The sequence below is a fragment of the Danio rerio genome, chromosome 12, assembly GCF_049306965.1.
Source record: "Danio rerio strain Tuebingen ecotype United States chromosome 12, GRCz12tu, whole genome shotgun sequence".
In the NCBI taxonomy this organism is placed as follows: domain Eukaryota; kingdom Metazoa; phylum Chordata; class Actinopteri; order Cypriniformes; family Danionidae; genus Danio; species Danio rerio.
Genome location: NC_133187.1, coordinates 9,571,680 through 9,594,935, shown reverse-complemented (window position 1 = coordinate 9,594,935; position 23,256 = coordinate 9,571,680). Strand labels below are relative to the sequence as shown.

Genomic DNA, 23,256 nt, shown 5'->3' with positions numbered 1-23,256 from the left:
ATGTACATCAAATAATGCTATTTCCCATCACTCTTTGCAGGTTTTTTGTGGTGGAGGATCACATATTACACGCCACACAAGGCCTGGTGACCAGAGCCTTCACCGACGAGCTGTGGAACATGGCGCTGTCCAAAATCATCGCAGTTCTCCGCACACACTCTGTGAGTCCTACGCATTTAAAGCGACATTTAAAGGCTTAACTAGGTTAATTATTTTAACAAGGCAGGTTAGGGTAATTAGTCAAGTGTTTATCTAACAATGATTTGTTCTGTAGACTATTAAAAAAACATATAGCTTAAAGGGGCTAATAATTTTGACCTTAAAATGTATTTTCTTTTAATTAAAAACTTGTATATTTTAGCCAAAATAAAACAAATTAGGCTTTCTCCAGAAGAAAAAACTATTATCAGACATACTCTGAAAATTTCCTTGCTCTGTTAAACATTATTTGGGAAATATTTCAAAAATTAAAAAAAAAAAAAAATTCTGGAATAGTCTGGAATAGTCACATGATTTACATATTAAGAATCCAAATAATTCATATAATTAATTAGTAGAAATTTTCTAGATTAAGGAAATCTGGTCGCATCATCAATTTATTTACATTTCAGGAAAAAATAGGTTTGAGCCTTGTTGAGTAATGAATATTCATTATATTTATTTATCGTGTCTTGTTGTTTCAGTGTGTTAAGGAATTTAAGTTAATTGCATGTGTTAATCAAGCGGCAACCTCCCGCTCTCTCTCAGGAAGCCAATACGGAAGTAACTAAAACTGCAATTCATCCGAAATTCCGCTAGTCCTGGCCGCTCCTGGCTCCAAAACAGAGCAAATTTTAATTGAGCCCACTGTTAGAATGGCCAACTTTACAGCAGAAAAAAAAGGTGTTTACAGCCTGGTACAAAAAAAGATTTTGGGTTAATACAGCTAATATTAGCCTTCATGACAACTGTGAGGGGGGTGAATTTTTTTATAACTCATCCGTTTCCTTTATATTAAGTTATATTAAGTTTGCATAATTAAGGGCGTGGCCACTTGAGTGACAGCTAGGTCTCGTTGGTCGCCATCACGTCACCTCAGCTGAATCCTGCATTTTAGCCACTGAACTCGGCATATTTATCGTATTTCTGTGTTGTTTTATGTGGCTTTACACAGTCAACTGCCTTTTGGACTTGTTTCCTACACTTATTTGATAGAATGTCATGCTAAGTGCACGTTATTGTGCTCACAAACCATTCACGTGGCCTCCGTTTCACATGTGAGTAAAGTTATATACTTATATACCATCTCTATACATGTATTCATTTTATTTAAGATCATTTATCATTTTTATTTATATTTAGAGCTGTAATGCACTCCAGAATCTGTCGGATTGATTAGCTGTAGGCTCTAGAACAGTCATCTGAAGTGTTGTCATGCAGTGTTATGCTGGATTTCATCAATAGTCTTACATTAACCAACACAGCCTATATCTGAAGTGTTTGGAAGTAATTTGCGTTTTCCTCCTGTTGAAAAACGTCATAAGAACAATGTTTAGTGGCTCAATGTGTTACAGCAGTGTTTTTAAAAGTCTAAACACTTTATTGATATAGTATACAACCAAGCACAAGTGGTCAGACTACAAACGAGTCACAGGTGATAAAGTATTAAGCGTTCTCCCAAAGTAAAGTGTGTCTGAACCAGGTCCAAGCAAACTGTCAGCAGGTGTCTGTAGCTCCGCTCACTCTCCGCCTCTTTGCCCTTGTTTGGTATCCCGCCGTGGGTGTGATGATGCGTGAACAAAATGGCGACGGTTGGCCGCGCCTACTTTTGGCTTCTTTTGCGCTCTTTAGAAACCTATGGGTGACGTCACGGATACTACGTCCATATATTTTACAGTCTATGGTGTTAATGCATTTTTGCTAACTCTCTGTTTAGTTTTTTAATAGAATTAAATAACTGTAAAAAAATCTAATTCATTTATGGATTATAAACACAAGTTTATAGTCGTTATAACGAATAAAGCAGAACAATAAAGCCCTATATACTCCTAGTATCAATATGTATATTTTTTTTATCGATTCATTCACAAGTAGATGGCGGTAAGCAGAGTGTAATGTATATAGACTTTTTCCACTTTTGGCCTCTTTCATAGGTAGTCAAAAATAAGTTCTGTCATGTTGTTTTTATAGTGTAAATGCTGGTCAAATCCTGTCAAACAGCCTTAAAGACCTACAGTGCAAATGTATTCATAGTGCTTCACTTTTTCCAATTTTTTTTTATGTTACAGTCTTATTCCAAAATAGATTAAATTTATTTATTATCTCAAAATTCTACTCACAATACCCCATAATGACAATCATTTGCGAGAGGTATTTTTGTGGACAGACGACGAGGTTGAGTTATTACTAAACGTAACAAATAAATAGCTGCACAATGGCGCCTAAAACAAACAATAGTGCAAACAACGCTCCCATTTCTGTGTCCATGTTGTTGTTTACAGTGAAGGCTGGTCTGCTGTCTTCCGGTAGCGTTAAAGCCATGTGTTATAGTCATGTGATAGGGGCTTGACGAATAATGGAAGGATACGCAATAAAACAAAAGCCCCAATCAGCAGCCAAGCCTCCGTTTTCAGATGTCTCCGTTTTCCCTCATCCACACTGAGACGGAGCAGCAGCGTTTTAGAATGAAAACGGCCTGTCCAGCTTTTCCAAAACGCTCCGTTTTCGGCGTTTGAAAACTCCGGCGTCGTGTGGACGGATGGCGTAACCGTAGCAAAACTTTTCAAACTAAAACCCATTAGTGTAAACAGGGCCTGAAGGACTTTCGACAACACTAGTCTTGATAAAGTCCGATCACAGCAAGGGGGATGAACTGTTGAGTCTCATGCAAGGCTTTGACACCCCTCCTCTCTCCGCTGTCCTCTGGCCGAAGTCTCTCTTTTTTTTTTTTTTGTGATTGAAAGTTAGCTAGCAGTGGGAGAGATCTGGCTTGACCTCTTTGTTCAGGCCGCAGGACTCAGGCTGTGAGCTCCAGCCGCAGGGTATTTGCATAATCCCTCGCTGATTTACAACTGACTGGCCCTCCAAACACACTCTCAGCCCCAGCAGTTTAGAATATTCACAGTTAATCTGCTGTTATTGTTGCAATCTGTCCTCATTAGGCCCAACTGACCTCTCCATTAGATCAGATTGAATGGATCGCCACTGAAAGGGCTCACCAGGAAATGCTTCCAATTATCATTCCAAATGCCTTGTTTTGAAAATAAACCTCACTGACTAAAGCCCTCTTAGCTCCTGAGCTGCCTGCAAGAAAAAAGATAGTTTTGTCTCATGGGAGATGTTTGTGCAGTCGTTTAAAGGTATTTAATACAAGAATTGATGCTTGGAATGCCACATGAAAAGAAACATAATTTATACACATAAATTATATACATCATTTATATAATAAATATGATCATTTGAAATACAAATTGTGTAATGGGGAACAGATTAATACGTATATTTGTGTGTGGTGCACATCAGTACACAAAACAGGTTAAATCAATATACATATAACTAGGGTTGCACGATTAAATGAAAAAAGATCACAATCTCGATTCGACCCTACACTCGATCTTAATTCAGCTTTTCTACGATTCAGCCAATTATATATTCAAGGTCAGGAGAGAAGCTTAAAGGCAGCCGCACAGGTCCTCACAGGAACATGAACACCTTCAAATGGCATCAAAAGTGTCACATACTGTATTTATAAAGTGTAATTCTCCCAGAAATGTCATTTCTGTCTCATGTAATGATTTATTTGCGGCCGCAAAATCACACATGAGCTGTTGACGAGAATGCGTGCACGTAGCACGCCAATGACGGCTACTTTAGCGAACAGAACCTGCATATGCTGTAAATAACAAGTTATAAAGCTGTAAATAACGTTCAGTTTGTTGCACTGAGCGATGGTATGAGAACCGCGCTAAAAGAATGATTTGCATGTGTGTGTGTTTTGTCAAAGTGACGGCAGCCATGAGCCGCACTGGGAAGTGAAAGTGAAACCTGTGCGCACATCGTTTAAATGATCACAAAGCATTTCACAGTGATGATTACGACAAACATTTGACATGTTTTTTCTTTTCTTTGATAGCTAACACAGTGTTGTGCATGAAAATAAATGTTTTACAGTGTCAGTATAGCTACTCTAGTTTATATAATGTTGAATATAAGGCAAAAATGTCTGATTTTACCAGTGAAAACAAATGGTCTAATAGTGCTGACAATGACAAATGACAAGCACATGTCTTAAACATAATAATTCAACTTTATAATTATGAATAGTTGTATTCTTATGTCACCATTTTACTGTGAATTAACAAACATTGCATATTAAAAGTCTGTTGAAGTCCACCATAATGACTACAAAATTTAGCATTTTAAGCAACTGTACAGCTACACATAGGCCTAAAATTATTAGTGTTGTTTTACCATATCATCACTTTAGAATGATAAAGTTCTATCTGACATTTTTGTCAAAATATAGTTATTAACATATTCTTATTAAATGACAACTTATTGTTTACATTTTAAAACTTAAAAAAGAAATGTTGCAGACAAACTGTTTGCTATATGGATTGCAAAAACTTTGAAGCTCAATATCTCAAAATCATTCAGAACGCAGATAGAACCTTATAATTCCAAAGTGATGATACGTTTGAGAATTAAGAATAATAATAGTCTACTCATATTAACCTTTATTTTCCATCTAAAGAATCGTGAGAAAGAATCGAGATCTCGATTTTAAGCAAAAAAAAAATCGTGATTCACATTTTAGCAGCCCTACATATAACCAGCGCTTGACATTAACTTTTTTTGTCACCAGCCACTGTGGCTAGTAGATTTCCAACATTACTAGCCACTCGTCATTTTCACAAGCCACAATTTTGTTGTTGGGAAAATATATTTTATATCCATAAATTTGATTTGCTACTAGATTTAGACTTGGTGTTATGTCCACATGCCTACTAATAAATCGATCATTGAGTAATCGTTAGCATCCCTAGTTAAATCAATCGTTTAAGTAATGGCAATGTTATTAAAATACCACAGACAATCTATCAATTAATCTACCTAATCTAATTTTTTGCCTTGGTGCGCCTTTTTTCTTAGGTACACAACGCATTGCAATGAATGTATACAATTTTATATTTATACTGAAACTAATTAAGTCAAGAATATGAGAATGATACCTTTTATATTTTTTTTACACCAACAAAAATGTCTTGTGGTAGGCACTTGTTTAATAAAATCTTTGTAGTTAGTAGATTGCCAACATTACTAGCCACACGTCATTTTCACTAGCCACAATTTTGTTGTTGGGAAAATATATTTTTATATCAAATGAGCATGAGCAAATGGGTTGTGGTTTCACTAGGGCACTAGACTGACTTCTGTTCATCTATTGATCTACTATCATATCCGTTAAAAACAAATGTAAAACACGCTAAATCTGTTGAAACACATCGATCTGAAGGTGGTTTGGTTTGTAGCTGGACCTTTTTGGAGTTTGCTGACAGAAACAGTGAACAGCTGTTCACTGAAATACCACCGAGTCTCGCTGGATCCTACTGTGCTGGCGTTTGTCCATTATAAAACACTCGCAGGATGTTAATTTGGACAACTATGCGGATATTTTAAAGTGTTAACATAAAGAGACCACGCATAGTTTGTGAATTAATGCACTTGTGCGACTCTGATACAGTACAAGGCACAGATGTGAGGCACGTGCGAGCTAGTTATTATAACTTTAATCATCGTGGCCCTTACATTTGCATGACAGTTTGATTTATACAACTGAGGACGTAGTCCATCGTTTACGCACCACAGTATGAAATTTAAAGGGCCATGAAACCCCCTCGTTTCAGCAGGGTGTTTTCACACCAAGTCAGAAAAGTGGGTGTGTCCAGCTCTGTTTAGGGGGCGTGTCGGAGGAACTAGAAAGGCTTGGTGTGGGAGTGTCTATTTGGGCGCGCTGAATTTCAGAGTCAAAACACACAACCACAGCGGACAATGTGACTGTGTTTACATGGACATCTGTAGTCGAATTATTTGCCAGATTATTAAATGGTGGACTTTAACTGCAGTTTGGCTCTTTCATTCAGGGAATTCATTCATGTCCCTCCCGACAAACGTGATATTTGATTCGAGGAGCTGCTCTAAGCGTGTATTTTTCATGCAATGTTTGATACCGCACGGCGAATGAGAGAAAAAAAACTCAGCATTTCCCGGAAACTTAGATGCACTCGGCAGGTAGCGTCAGAAAGCCGCGTGTGTTATTCCGGTCACAAAATCCAACACGAGGTTATAGTTTGGTTGTAACTGTTAGTGCGAACTTGTTTACACTCGTTGCAATAGTTTGTTTGATACGAATAAAATACGAACTGAATAAACAAAGAGCACTGGTCGCTCACTTACCAAATCTGTAGAGACAGGACAATCCACAGCAACTAGAGCCGCGTCTTTATTAAGAGGAGAATACAAGCGAATCTGGATCTCAGCGTTTGCAGATGAGAACAGCTCTCAGGTAAACAATAATCCTCCTTGGACACGCAAGTTATTGTTGTCGCGCGTCGCGTACACTGTTAATCCACACGTGACTCCAGCTGAGCTCTCACAGAGAGAAAATGAAAACGAAACTTCACTGCAGCAAACTATAAAAGCAACACTTCACGCTTGTTTTGCCAACACAACGTGGCGTCTCTGCCATTTACACTCTGACAGTAATGAATATTAATGAAGTTGCACAATAGAGCACGCTGATTGGTTTGAACCAAGCCTTACTCATGCATTAATGCATCACACTGTAAGACGTAATAAGACTCACTCTGGCACAGACGTCCAGTCTGCACGCTGGAATACAATGCTATTATGTCATGACCGTGACGCAGCTTCAAAAATTCGTTTCAAACCGGAAGTACGAATTTGCTTGAAATAACGCAAAAACAACCAATTTACACTTTTTAGTGAAATATAGGTGTCCTAATAGTGTTTTTAGCAGTGTGGGACACATATACAACTGTCAACAGCTCAAAACACGTGTTTTGGTGTTTCGTGACCCTTTAAGCCATAGTCTGCATTTAACAGTGGGGCTGTTTTTGAGTCCGAATTAGCTTATTCAATCACTGTTAACGGGAAATGCCATTACTTCAGTCATTTTAATATGACATATTTAATAATGAATTCAAATAATTAAAGTATAATATTTAGGTTAATTTTAATCTCACAGCCAACCTGTAGGATGATTGAGGCCCACTGGAATCCCTGCGATAAAGGGTATCTTTTCCATCTTAAAAGGAGTTTTTGTCGTGACGACCCATGATGCGGGAAATTTCTGCAACTTCGCAGCTAAAACAACAGCATAAACAACTATGACAATGATCACCTCAGGTAAAGATTATATATTTTCGTCAATGTTAAAGGTTACTAATGTGAGTTTGAATACCATTTTACATGGCATTTATTGACATTCTAACAGCATAAGAAAATAGTTTACCTCAGATCTTGAAAGTAAAAAATAACTAGCAAATATATTCAATTAAATTCATGTTTTTATATACTGCTTTTTACAATGCAGATTGTGTCAAAGCAGCTTCAGAAGTTCTAGTAAATTGAAACTGTGTCTGTCCAGTTATATAATTGAGCAAGTCGTTTCACCAGCAGAGAAAAGACCATTTACTTTGAGATCTCAAGCTTCCCAAGTCATGAAATTAGGTAAAGGGATGCAACATCAGTGATTTGTTTTATAGGCAAACACCACTTTCTTGAATTTGATGTGAGCAGCCTGCACATATTAATGAACAGAGTTGCGACTCTGGATCAGTTGCAACGCTTTCATAGTACTATAGTACCCTAGATTATTGCAGTAGAGTCAATAAAACATACCAACTACTGACATTTAAAGGCATTGTTTTCAATTTACTCACTGTTTACTCTCTCAAGTGATTCCAAACCTTTCTGAGTGTCTTTCTTCTATCGAAAGCTAAAGTAGATATTCTGAAGAAAGCTGAAAACCAGCAACCACTGACTCTAATGAAAAACAATGGAAGCTAATGGTTACAGGATTCCAGCTTTCTTCAGAATATCTTCAACAGAAACAAATGACAATTTTAATAGTCACATACACCGTAAAAATATGCAGTGAAATACAATCTCTAACTACTTTTATATAGTTTGTAGCTAAACGTTTATATTTTATATTTGTTCTGTTTTCTAAAAACTAATTTTCTATTTCTTAACCTTTTCTTTTGTCTCTTATTTAATTCCATAATTAATTTCTTATTGATAATCATTTTATTCCCAGAGATGGGTTGCGGCTGGAAGGGCATCCGCTGCGTAAAAACTTGCTGGATAAGTTCGTGGTTCATTCCGCTGTGGTGACCCCAGATTAATAAAGGGACTAAACTGACAGAAAATTAATGAATGAATAATCATTTTAAGGTGGTCATTTAAGCATTAAATAAGCATTTCAATGATTATCGTACTGTGTATTACAATCAAACAGGATAGAGAAAAGTGAAAGGTGAGTAAATAATGACAGAATATTCAGATTTAGGTGAACTATCCCTTTTAAATCCTAATAAACGAATCAACTGTCAATAATTACTTTGCCCCGGGGCTTATAAATATCGTTTCTGTGTGTGTGTATTGACATTGACATGCTTTGTCAATGAAGTACATCATGTCCTGAAGTGTGGAGTGACGGCATGTGTAGCACTGCTTATTTAAGCGTGTGATTTACGCACTCACTCCCCGCGTCTGAGAGGCAGGCCACTGCGCCCTATCTAAATGTTTAACAAGAGAGTCTCACTAGTGCAAGGGGCTGTAAATCAAACCTGCAGCTCCTGTACAAGCAGCCTCACTATCAGAGCACAGCAACCCGGAAGACACTCGTCTGGCTCTGGCTCTAGAGATCATTGTAGATCCTGATGGCATCAAATGTAAAAATGCTGTTGTTTTTGTCTTTTTTGTAGTCCAACAATCAAAAAATCCTTAAATCTGAAGAGTTTTCTTGACAAGCAAAAAATATGGTCTTGTTTTCAGAAATAACGTGTCAAAATATAGAGTGTTTTTGTATGTGTGTTACCGGGGCTTAATTTGTGGCGGAACACGCCAGATCCAAATCCGGCACCTCTAAAATCTGACCCGGCACCTCATTTTACCGATCCCCCTCCTCAACCACCCTCCTCTCCCGTCCCCTGTTACTTTCACTTTCTTTTGCGACTCCCCAACCCTCTTCTCTTACGTCCACGACACCCCCGCCCCGTTCTTCACTTTTGTCCGCGACACCCCTCTGCCAACCCTGTTCTGGAATCTCGCAATTCACAAATTAAGCACTGTGTGTTACACATTTTTAAAGTAACAAGCCATTATTTAGTACTCGGGTTACTTTTTTATACAGTGATCACAACAGCAGGTTATGTGTGCTAAACTCTGGATCATTAAAACTTTCACATTAATTACATTAGCTATGTTTTTATCTACCTATTTCATGCACATTTTAGATTAGATTAGATTAGATTAGATTAGATTAGATTAGATTAGATTAGATTAGATTAGATTCAACTTTATTGTCATTACACATGTACAAGTACAATGCAACGAAATGCAGTCTAGGTCTAACCAGCAGTGCAATAGCAGCAAGTGCAGGATACAGGAATAAGTTATAAAGTGCAGTTATAGAAAACTATGGGGATATTTACAGATGGATGTACTATGAACATTATATACAAGCTATGAACAGATTTACAATATATGAATATATGTGCAGGTTGCTATTAATAATCAGTAGTGTGCAGATAGATAAACATGATTACAAGTGTATACGTTACAATATATGAATATATGTACAGGGATAGATAAACATGATTACAAGTGTATATGTAACAATATATGAATATATGTTCAGGGATAGATAAACATGATTACAAGTGTATATGTAACAATATATGAATATATGTTCAGGTTGCTATTAATAATCAGTAGTATGCAGATAAATAAGCATGATTACAAGTGTATATGTATAGTGGGTGTGTACATAAATACAAATGTCCATATGCAGTGGGTATGTACAGTTCAATAAGTAAACAGTTCAATGTGGTGCAGTGAATGTGCAAATTTTAAATGTGCAAATGTTAAACAGTGCAGTTATTGCGAGGAGTTTAAGTTAGAGGAGAGTGGAGGGTATAATGGGGGGTATATTTTAGAATATTACATAAAAAAATCTTAATGGACGTGCATACATTTTAAAAATGAGCATAAAAAACGTATGCGCACAACTGAGTAGGATAAGCTTCTAATCCAATAGGAAAAGATTTGCAACTTACATATTAACATATTTAGCAAATAAATCACACTATTCGCGTCATATGAAATATTGTTCTGATCATTCTAAAATCGCTCAGCCAAAGAACGATTTTGCGGCTCTAAAAGCCATTGTGTGTTCATTGTATCGCTCAATACTGATAGTTTGCATTGCTACTGATAAATAGCTCGTTTAAACACAACACCTCCAAAGCAAAATGTTTTTGTGTGTGTCTTTTACACAAAACAAATTGTGTGCCGAGTACATTTCACCAACAGCAAGTAATGAATTAATATGAAATTGTACAAATTTACAACGGTTTCACATGCTACAAAGTCATTATCATTTTTATAGTGTATCTGCCGATTTGCTTGTGGACTTTCACTCTTTAAAACTGTTCAATCCCTATATCATACAAAACAAAACTGAAATTTGCTTAATTTTAACACTAATACCATACAGAAATGTATTATATATATATATATATTAAAAAAAAGACTTTCAAACAGTCAGTTTCATTCCCATCTATATGACATGTAAGAAGCATTTTTGTTTTTTTATATAGAAGCATAGAAATGTTTCATATTTTAAATGTGAAATAATAGGGAAAAGACCTGATCTAACATGTGTTTTGGTAATTTTAGTTCAGTTTGACTATGAAAGCATGGAAGAGAAAGTCAATTTAAGACTTGTTTAAAGTGTTTGAAAGGTTTAGCACATTTTAAATGTGAAACTATGGAAAAAGGACTTGATTTAGAGACTTGCTAGAGTTTGAATATTTGCATTGCATATTGAAGTTTAAATTATTAAACTAAATCACTTGATTTGTTGTTTAAGTGCATCTTACATGTGAAATGAAATTATGGAAAAATGATTTTAAATGGGTTTTGGTGTATTTTGAATGCAAAGTGGTATAATGACTTAATTACATACATGTTTTGGTGCATTGTGAATACAAACTTATTAAAATTTTCTAACTGATTTTATTTATTTATGTTTTGTGAATATTTTCTGATAACTTATAACTAGTAATTGTGACTATTAACAAACCATAAGACTTTTAGCTCAATAAACTAAGCCAGCATTTAATAATTCATATTTAGTACTTAAACAAAGCTGTCACCCTTTAAATGTTAAATAATTGATTAACAACTTTAAATAGTCTTTTAGATTATTTAATTTTTTTTGATTGCTGAGTTATTGAGAGAATGACTTGATATTAGACTGCCAAAAGTACGGTGTTTCAGTGAATTATGAATATTAAAAGAAAAGAAAATGACTTGATTGTAGACATTTTTTTAAAGAAGTGTGAAGTGTTTAGAGCATTTTTCATTTGAAATATGAAAAATACCAAAGTATTTAGAAACATATTAGCAAATCTGACATCGTCACAATCTCTGCATTAGGATACACCCATATCTTAACTTACTGAACATTAAAAAAATTGTTTTGCTGTTTGTTCAAACTGCTTATTTATAATGAGCTGCATCAAATCAACGTTATTGCTCAAATCAATGGTTTTACAGTGTAATTAATCATTAACTAATTAAACACTAATCATCATTATGCCTGGCAAAAACTAGCATGCTAGCATGTTTTCATTAAAAATCCATTGATGTAGTAAAGCATATTTGAGTTTAAAACAGGGTTCCCACGTTTATTAAAAGTACTTAAAAGTATCTTAACTTCAGAAATAAGGATCAAGGCCTGAAAAGTACTTAAAAACAAACATATATTTTTAAAAAAGTGCTTGAATTCAATTAGAAATAAATTTTGTTTATGGATTTATTTCAACAGTTTTACTTTATTGTTTATAACGGAATTTAAAAAGTAAAAAATTCAACTAAATTTAAATCTTGTACAATAACACTAACAAATAATGCACATATTATCAATATTTCAAGAGCCACATTTGAATATTACCAGTATTAAATTTAACAAATTTTTTAAAAGTTCTTTAAACATGACTTTTTAAACTTTTTTGAACATTACTCTGACATTTTTAGCATAAACATTATTGTAAGTGAAATGCTAAGTACATTAAGGACTTTCATGGAACTACATGCTGGTGTATGAATTACACAGATGCTTGATTTAAAATTAATAACACTTTAAAAAGTCCTTGAATCTGGTGCCCATGAAAGTGTGGGGACCCTGTTAAAAATTATTCTTAGAGCCACAAGTATATTTGATGGATCCTCAAGAATTGGTTCAGATCATCAGCGCTGCTGTTTAAAAAAATGCTGCCCCAAGTTGCTGTGGGGTTTTTGCTGTGCCAGTGGGTGGGCAGGCCTGTGTGCACAGACATTGACTGATTCTGTCAGTCATCAGTCCCCAGCCTGGGTCAAGAACTGCTCTCTCCTATTTAACCTCACAGACAGGCCTCCCCCTTGCTCCATCAGCCACGGGGGAGGCCCGGACCCCCACATTTACATGCTAATGTAAGCTAAAGACTCATTAAGACCTGAGTGTATTTGATCAATAAGTGACTGGCTGTGAGTTACCCATTTAGAGGGAAATGCTGAGCCTAAACTAATCTGGCCCACAGAAATGTGATGCAATCGAGATTGGATCCTCTTTTGGAATCAATTAAAGCTTTTTTTTCTCTTGTTGAATTGTACTCTCTAATTGAAAAACGTGTTTTTTTATATACATTTCTCATCGAAGTATTAACATAGACTTTGCAGTAATAAGATTGAGCTTTATGTGGGATTACAATGTCATTTTAATTTATTTCATTCATCTTAAAACCATTGAACTGCAGTCATTTTGGTATTTTATAAATGGTTTTGATATAAGGCTTCAGACAGGCTGTAAACAAACATTTATTTCTAGTTTTCTGTGTTTTAATTAGGTTATAAGATTCTGATGATATAAGATTCTGAAGGTATGTTAAGCTTGAATAAAAAATATCACGGGTTTACGGTTTTGTGATTACTGCTCTAAAATAATTTTTTTTAAAATGTCTGGGTAAGAAACGATTTTTTTTCTCCTCTTTTGAACACTAAATATTTTATTTTGAGAAACATTTATAATTTTTTGGAGTTGTAAACATGTCAATCTAAATAATTCAAATGAATCTTTGACTTCTGTTGTCTTTCTTTGCAATTTAAAACGGCATCTCTGGATAACTTTTCTGCTGGAGATACTGTTGTCCTAAAAAGCTGAACAAAAAATGTGTAAAATAAAAATAAATAAAATCTTAAATAAAAAAAATAAATCCTACACATACCCTAGGAATGAATATCAGAAAAAATTTGGCGGTTTTAAAAACCTTGACTTTTCCAAACTGCGGTATACCTTGAAAACGGTTATCGTCCCATGCCTAGTTTTAATACATCATTTATTCATGTCGAGCTGAGTTTTTAGTGTAATTTCAGTCTTACAAAAATAATCTAAAGAAATGCTCAAGAAACATTTAGAATTTTTAATGTTGAAAAAAATGTACGCTACTTAATATATTTGGTAATATATCAGAAAACTGAAAGTCAAAAAACATTATCCCCTCTAAAATGTATCTTGCAGCTGAACTTCCATGATACAGTTAATCACATAGGAAATAAATGATGTAGTGGCATATGTATTATATATGTTTAGCTTTGGAAAAACTAAGTTTTAACATGCTTTTACTGATTCTTTGTTAAAGAAAAGTATTAAAAAGTATTAATTATAGAGAAAACAGATTTTGTCACTTACGGCTCATTTCCACTGAGTGTTACGGTCCTTCGGTTTGGTACGCTTTTATGGCCGTTTCCACTGTCCAAAAGCGTACCGAACCAAACCGTACCGTACCACTTTTTCGGCACCCTTTCGAAAGGTTACCAAAACGAGAAAGGTTACCAAAAGGTGGAGCTACACGCGCAGCTAAACGCTGATTGGTTACAGAGATACTTTACAAGCTCGTGGAGCTAGACAGAATGAAAACAAAGGATCCGCCATGTTCTAATACACTGCCGAGAGATTACATGGAAATACTATATGCATATAATGACGAGCCATGGATGACGCAATCTCAAACAAACCTTGTCGTCATCTTGATGAGCAGACACAAAGCCAAGCAAAAAAAATCTGCCGTCTGCTGTTGTTGCTTTAAAAGCCCGTCTAAAAGTGTGATCGCGTCTATATTTGATTCAACGAACTTCTTGAGCTGATGATAATAACGTGTGCATGATTATTGAAGTGTCTCCGTCATCTGATCCATTCAGAAAGAAAAGGACAAGCGCGAGAGTGAAGCGCGAAAAAAGGAGAAGCCCGACAAGACTCAGGATCAAAAGTGTTTTAGCAACCTGAATCATGAACAAACTGCCATGTTTATCTTCGTCTTTTGGACTATTATAAACTGGGAATGACAAACTGACTCTCTAACAGAGCTTACATGTACTGGTGTAGATTACAGACACAGATGAGAGGTTTGCACTGACTGGGCTATATTGCGTGTGTTTTTAAACTCAAATAAGTACTAAATGTATGCTGTGTGTAGTTTTTCTGTAATTAATAATATATCGTAGACTGTAAGGGACTGTATGTGTTCATTTATGTTGCATTTATATATTTATTTAAAATAATTGCAGACGTTACCGTAGGCTATTTTGCACTGTGATTGATCTGCAGTTATAATCAAATCATGTTCATAGAAAAGTTAGTAATAAACATTTATAAACAAGTATTTGTGTATAAAGCATCTGTTTTGTGAGAAGTGCTACTCAAATTATATGCAAGCGACCCGTACAGCTTTACTGTAGACATTTATTCGAGCGAGCATGACGTCGACTTAAACTTTCTATCATACACCACGCCTGGGGTTAACATGTCCAGAAGTTCAACTTTTTGTTAGCATCTTCCTTTTTCTTTTGGGTGCTTTCTGCCGCATGTCTTTGACAGTGCAGAACTTTTTGTTGACATTGTGGGGAGAAAACTTTTAAACATACAGTACATCTTCGGAGTCCAAGCGATCCAAGATTTATGTAAATTTGGCAAGCTGAACGCATTCTGTACAGTACAGGAGACATTGCACAGAAGAGATTGATTGACAATGGTCTACAGCCAGTCAGGACGCAGAACATAATACGCTGTAAAAAAAAAAAAAAAAGCATGTCAAATTGCACAAAAAAAATGTATGAAAAGTGAACTGCGTTATTGCGAGGGACCACTGTATAGAATGTTAATGTTCAAAAATCACAGAAATGTGCTAATTCTGACTTTTTTTTTTTTCTTCAAATAGTCCTACTGCAACGATCCTGACCTGGTCCTAGAACTGAAGAACCTGATAGTTATTTTTGCAGACACTTTACAGGTACTGTCCAGTAATGTTTAGATCAAATCAAGTCCATCTTGCTTTCAAAATTAAGTCAAATTATAAAATCTGTATTTTCTTTTCATTTGATAGATTTGCTCTGCTCACTCAATATTATTGTTTGTTTTTTTGTTTGTTTGTTCGTTTTTGTAGGGTTATGGCTTCCCTGTGAACAGACTTTTTGACCTGTTGTTTGAGGTTCGAGATCAATACAATGAAACATTGCTCAAGAAATGGGCCTTGGTGTTCAGGTCAGAGGAACTTCAGCTTCAACATTTGAAATTGTTCATAATATGGCTATTGACTGACATATATCTCTCCCTTTCTGAAAACAGGGATATTTTTGAGCAGGACAACTACAGCCCCATTCCTGTGGATACTGAAGAGGAGTATAAGGCCGTGGTCAGTCGCTTTCCCTTCCATGATGCAGAGATCGAAAAGGTTTGTCAAGCTCTCATACATTTATATATTCGTACTTTTAACCCACTACCACACGCATTATGATAAATCTGTAATATATATATATATATATATATATATATATATATATATATATATATATATATATATATATATATATATATATATATATATATATATATGTATATATATATATATTTGACTGTTTTTCTTTTCTTAAAATGGATTCACTAAAAAAAAAAATAGGAAAAAAAATTTTTTTAAGGTACTTTATGAAATGCTGCCATATGGCAACAACGTCCAACAATTGATCTAACTTAGAAGTTTCTAATTTAAAACTTTCCTTATAATTATTATTATTATTTTTTAAAATAATTTAATGGGTGTTGCAGCACTATGAGCTTTAACACTGAACTAATAAATGACACCTTATACATACTTTACCACAACTCATATTCCAGCAGCTTTCATTTATTATATTCTTTTTGCAGAATATTATTGAAAACAATCATAATATTTTATTATCATGTATACAACATACAGGAAATGTAAATATTATAACAAATAAATAACAAGTCTAGTATATCCAGATGCATCAGAATAATGTAGCTACTAGCTAACAATGTTTATATATATTATACTATATACTATACTACGCCTGTCTTATTTACCTCTAAACAAACTTACCTGAACTGTCTCTATCAAATGTCCAGTCTGCATCATTCTCTTGGTCACTAAAACCCATCTCACCCTCACTTTCATCTGCAGGAAGAGCCAGTTCTGTCCTTTTCCTCTTTCACTTGCTATAGAACATGGTGGTGCTCACTAATACACTGTTCCCTGTATTGATATCTATTCAAAAGTAGTATTGCCAATAAAACTAGATTTTAACCATAATGCAAATGCCATTAACACATGACTAATCAACATTATATTACTAGCTTTCACGTTGATATTGTTACAACTTAAAAGTTCACAGCTGACTTTACTAGCTAGCTAACCCATTGCAATATTGCATGTTCCACTATTGCACAGTGTTGCCATTTGGCAACATACACATTTGATCGATTTACAAAAAACTAATTTAATTTAAAAAAATTCAGTTGTGAATATGTCATCATAACTTACTGGAGGTGATGTTTCTGATTTTTTGTGGCTCTTACATAATTTGATCCTTTGTTTTTATTGACGTTTACATTTGCATTTAACAGCTACTCACAATAAACGCCAGTCTGTCAGAAATTGTGCTACAGAAAAACACAGCATGTCATGTGACTTAACCAAAGCACATCATTGGCTACTCTAAAAGCTACTAAAAAAGTAAATTATGTTGGTCTTAAAGAAACAGTGGCAGGGAAATGAACATGAGTATCATGTTGCCATATGGTTACGCCCTGCAGTAGAGGGTAATTGAAGTCTGAATTATTAGCCTTATGTATATTTTCTCCCCAATATCTGTTTAATGGAAATAATATTTTTCCACACATTTCTAAACATAAAAGTTTTAATAACTCATTTTTAATAACTGATTTCTTTTATCTTAGCCATGATTACAGTAAGTAAAATTTTTCTAGATATTTTTCAAGATACTAATATTCAGCTTAAAGTGACATTTAAAGGCTTAACTAGGTTAATTATTTTAATTTGGCAGGTCAGGGTATTAAAAAATAATTGCTTAAAGGGGCTAATAATAATGACCTTAAATTTGTTTTTGTTTTTAAATTAAAACTCCTTTCATTGTAGCCGAAATAAAACAAATAAGACTTTCTCCAGAAGAAAAAGTATTATAGGAAATACTGTGCAACATTTTTTGCTCTGTTAATAATCTTTTGGGAAATTAAAATAAAAAGAAAGGCTAATAATTGTGACTTCAACTGTAGTTTGTAGTGGTAGTTTTCAGTTTTTACATACAGAATAGTTGGGCATCATCACCATATTGTTGGGTATAATCAATAGCTGGGCGTATTCACCAAATGCGATTCACAAGTTTGATTCGTAACTGCATGAAAACAATGTAAATATGTCACAGAAATTAAATGAGTTGTATATGTAATTTCTTTTTGACTAGTTTGAATCTTTCCTTATTAAACAGCAACAATTCCCAAAGAAGCTGCCCATGTCCCAGTCAGTGCCTCAGATCTACTCTCAAGTGAAGGAGTTTATTTATGCCAGCTTGAAGTTCTCCGAGTCACTCCATCGCAGGTGAGCAGATGCCATCGACACCCTCCACATCAGCAGACACATTCAGCACTCAATTGTTGGTCAGTGGATATTGAATGAAAATATTGAATAATCATGGTAAGGAAGGGGGTGTTCATGAGATTGTCATGAAACTTTTATTCATCCATTTATTCATTCATTTTCCTTAGTCCCTTATTTATCAGAGGTCGCCACAGAGGAATGAATCGCCAAATATTCCAGCATATGTTTTACGTAGCGGATGCCCTTCCAGCCACAACCCAGTCCTGGGGAACATCCATACATTCTCTCTCTCTCTCTCTCTCTCTCTCTCACACACACATACACACACACACACAGTCACACACAAAACCACTTAAGCCAATTTAATTCATCCAATTCGCTTATACCGCATGTCTTTGGACTGTGGAGGAAACCGGAGCACCCAGAGCAAACCCACGCAAACACGGAGAACATGTAAGCTCCACACAGAAACGGCAACTGGTTCAGCTGGGACTCAGCCTTTATTTGTCATTTATAAGGGATTATACAGCATAAATAGTCCTCACTTTAGATTAGGTCACAAAACTAGATGAAGTAGAGTTAATAAAGCATTTATTACTATACATAGTAACCGTTAATATATGCCTGAATAATAAAACATATAAACGTTGATTTCAATAGTTTATTAATCATTTACAAACTCATTCTGAATGATCCTAAAAACCCTCAACTACTCTTAAATACAACTGGTTTGTAAATAATGCGATACTTAATTTAGTAATGAAAAATAAATCATTAACTAAGTATGATAGTACAATTATTAAGCACATTTTAAATATGTTTGTAAGTCAGGAAAAGAGAATTTTATTAGCCGCATTTATAAAGTGTTTGTTAACGTCTATTAATGTAGAGTCAATGCTTGACCAATAATGAATTGACTATTTGCTAAAGCTTTTTTAGCTTTTTGATTTATAGTGTGTAGTTATTATAAAGTGTTACCATGTTATTGGGATGTTATTCTAAAGTTGCAACTATATCTTGTATACTAACAGTTAATAAATGAAGAATAGTTGCAACTAGAATAACGTCCCAATAACATAAACAAACTATTAACTGATACTTAAGTATTTAGTAAGTAATTTACTAACAGCTTGTAGGGGTGTCACGATTTCGATTTTTAATCGAAATCAATCGAAATTTATGCTCAATTTTGATTATCGAATCAAAAAATAGAATCGTCGATGCTGCCACACCCCCATGTCACGTCAGCTTGGCTTGCCAAGCGGGAAAAAAACAGGCTTGTTGAAGTGCTTGTTAAACTGCAGAAGCAGGAGACCCGTCGACAGAGCTTAAACCCTCTCCTCTTTCAATGAAGTCGCCGGTGTGTAAGCATTTTGGATTTCCAGTGAGTTATGTTGACAACGTTCGTGTTGTCCACAAAAAAAAACACAGTTTTGCAAGCTCTGCTATGTACGTATTACGTACGATTCGTCCGATAGACAACACCGGCATCGCGATCCTCCGCCTGCCCCCGTTGCAAATCCGCTCGCGAAAAGTACACACTCAGGCCCTGTTTACACTGTCTTATTATTATTTTAGAACGACAACGATTTGACATCCACAGTGGCGTGTAGCATTTCTGAGCAGCCCTCCGTCCTCACTACCTCTGAAAATGCACATCACGTAACCACACAGACACAGACGTACTCACAGCCATATGAGCTTGAGACAGCAGGTCCAGGCAGTCAGAGGATTGCTTCAATCTTTCACTCACTTGTACTTAGTCATTTTAGCGAACACCTCAGATACTGTTGGCTGGTTCCTGTTGGTTGTGCGTCTTGTCACTGCCTATTCACGAGTCCCGCAGAAAAAAGTGATTGACAGGTGGTAATTATGTGTGTATCTTGCCTTTATTCATTTACTGTATGATTTGTTTATGGGTAAAACAAAGACCATGCAGGTCAGGTAGTTTAAACGGTAGGCTACAAATAATTAATTGGTCATTAATTAATTATTCATAATCAAAAATCGAATCGAATCGTGCTTTTAGAATCGAAAATGTAATCGAATCGAGGGTTTGGAGGATCGTGACACCCTTAACAGCTTGTTTATGATCAATCACTAATTTATTAGGTAGAGTTATAAACCAGTAAAATATAGTTAACAAGTAATTTATAACTTGTCAACTAACAGCTCGTATCTATAAGTTACAATTATAAATTATTAACAAACTATTAACTATTATTAAACAAGTCATTTATAACCCATTAACAAACTGTTTATTAATGGACTATTAATTAGTTATTACTAGGGATGTAACGGTATTGTAAATACCGTCATACCGCAATATTAATTTTTTTCGATATTACCGAAGTCGCATGATTCGGTAAAACTATAGGTCTTCTGAGAAAATTTGCTCAGGCGAATGAAGCGAACGGGAGGTAGCTGAAACTACATTTCCCATCAGCCCAGGCGTGGCCATCATCCCTTACGGTCTGTTGTCGCTACAGATCCAGTAATGCGGAAATGGAGTGTGCTGCTAGTTGCGGAGATGAAAAAAAGATGGAAATGATCGAACCTAAAGCGGGTGTTGTCGCCGCGCGCGTACTGAATAGCGGTGTTGTCGCGCGAGTTCTGAACAGCTGTGTTGTCGCACGCGTATTGTAAAGCGCCGAGGGGGAGTTGAGCGCGCATACTCAAGAGCGGTGTTGTCGCGCACCTACTGAAGGGCTGGACGGAGGTTGTGTCGCGTCGCGGGGGCACTTTTGATCGTTTTGGAAGGGCATTTTCTATCCAAGACTAAAAAGGGCATGTGCACTGCACAGGTTGAGCCCTATGTGTGCACGTGCCTGCAAGTTGGGGAATACGACTAATAGCAGTCATGGGGACTGCAGAAACACAGCACACTGTTCAGATTGATGCAGACATTGACTTGTACCGCAAAGAGACCTCTATCTCACTCATGGTTTGTCTTCTCAAGTGGGGGAAAGACAATGCACAACGTTACCCACTGCTGTCAACATGGGCCAAGTCATATCTCTCTTGTCCCAGAAACCTCAGTCCCAAATGAGAGGGTTTTTTTCTGTTGCAGGGGACATGCCCAGAGATCCCAGCTTTTACCAGATTATAGTTATATGATAATTTTCCTTTAAACCCATCTCTATCTAAGTGAGTGAGTGATTAAATGTTGAATGTGATGAGTTTTCAACAATACTAAATTGAAACTTTATTTTTTTACATGGTTTAATAATTTTTTGTTATTAAAATTGAAGTTCCTGTTTCAAAGCTTACAGATAGATGACTAATTTGTATGTCATTGACACTTCTGGTACTTTTTTGGAGTATTTTCAAAAGTTTTGTTTTTTCTGTAAATGATTCAATAAATACCGTACCGTGACATTCATACCGAGGTATTACCGAACCGTGAAATTCTGATACCGTTACATCCCTAGTTATTACGGATAGTTATTCTAAAGTGTTATCAATATCTGGACCTTTCGGCGATTCAGATCATGTCGTGTGAAAGGACTTTTGACAGAAAATAACATCGGCGATCACCTACAGCCAATGAGAGAGCAGCATCCTCTAGTGTGGGTATCTGCAGGTCAGCGGGAGGTTATAGGAGAAATTAAAAGTGCTTATGAACAGTTGATTTGGACCCAAGAAATGTGGAGAAAATGAGTGAAAATTTGTCAGCAGCACCTGTGTCTGTTTGACGTGTCGTGAGCAATACCACAACCAGGTCAAAAAAGAAAAAGCTGAGGGGAAATTGCTAATTCCCTTCAAACCCAGGTGAGCAAATATGCACATTTTCTACTCCATTAAAAGCTTCTTTCTCATTATGTAGGTAATAACAAAAGAAATACTACATGTTTTTGGTTGTGAGATGTCGTTTGGGCAAAGTTGTCGGCGATACTTCCTATTCCTATAAAGTCATGCAGTGTTAAACCCCCTGATTCATCTTGCAGTGTAAACAAAGCAGTGACAAAACGCTAACCCAGATAGTCATGCAGTGTGAAAACATCTGTGAAACGATTACCTTGAAAATCATGCAGTCTGAACTCTGCATTAATGTATATGACAGTTTTCAAAAGCACGCATACAATCTTGTTCATATTCATGCCATGTATCTTGATTATAAATGTGTAATGTCACCTCTTAAGAATGTCTTATGAACACCCCTTTAGGTAAAGTGTCACCAGAATCGCTCTTGTTAACCAAACAGAAGACAGAAGTTGTCAGTCAGTTGTCACTCATCTCTTGACCTGTCAGTATGGGCTTGTGGAGCTGTTATTGTGACATGACTCTCTCCATGGGAAGCCTTTATTTACGGGTTTGAGTCTGTCTTTAAAAGCGCCACCCTCCCCTTCACCTCCAGCCATCCCTTCTGCCAATATTTGTTCTCTTTAAGCTCTGTGGCATTCGGCTGGCCGTTGTGAGGGGTCTGTGTTGTGCTTGTCATTGGCACCCCAAATTCTTTCCCAGAGGGTTAGAAGTGCACATAGCTGGTGGATTTTACCTCCCGCCGTCCATCACAGACAAAGCAGCCCTGTTGATCAACAGAGATCCAAGGTCATCTGGTGTATCAGGATGTAATTGTACTTAAAGCTGCAACTTTTTTGCAGCAACAGCTTTTCTAGCATAAAGCTATAGTCGCACTGCACTTTTCACCTATAGACTTCCATTCGTACGCACACGAATGCGGCAGACCGGAAATGCGAGTTTGTGCATCAAGTCTGGTATGTCGCTGCATTCCAAAGTTCAAGCTTGTTGAACCATCGACCATTAGAAGATCAAAACATGAGGGCTCTGTAAATAAATGTAAAATATGGAGCAATCGGTTGCTTTGTCGAAGTCTAATCGTCTTGCCTCTTTTCACAACATAATCTTTATTTTGTATTTTCTATTGGATTCAGGTCAGGTGATTGGCTGGGCCATTCTATTCACTTTATTCTTCTCCGATGAGCGGGCGCTGCCATTTGAATCTTTTTGGCTTGAGACTTCCGGTCTCATTCACTTCCATTCATTTTTTGACGTTAAA

General features: G+C 35.9%; 1 protein-coding gene across 10 annotated transcripts in view; it reads left to right on the top strand.

Moving 5' to 3' along the window:
* The window catches only part of exoc6 (exocyst complex component 6), a 119,860-nt gene that overhangs the window by 48,042 nt on the left and 48,562 nt on the right, over positions 1-23,256 (top strand). For all 10 annotated transcript variants that reach the window (XR_012387524.1, XM_021480047.3, XM_005156063.5 and 7 more), the window contains 5 exon segments: positions 41-161; positions 15,543-15,614; positions 15,768-15,865; positions 15,950-16,055; positions 18,127-18,236. Coding sequence is in view for 9 of the 10 variants with exons in the window: in XM_021480047.3 (XP_021335722.1) it covers positions 41-161; positions 15,543-15,614; positions 15,768-15,865; positions 15,950-16,055; positions 18,127-18,236 (507 nt within the window). In the remaining variant the exon portion in view is untranslated.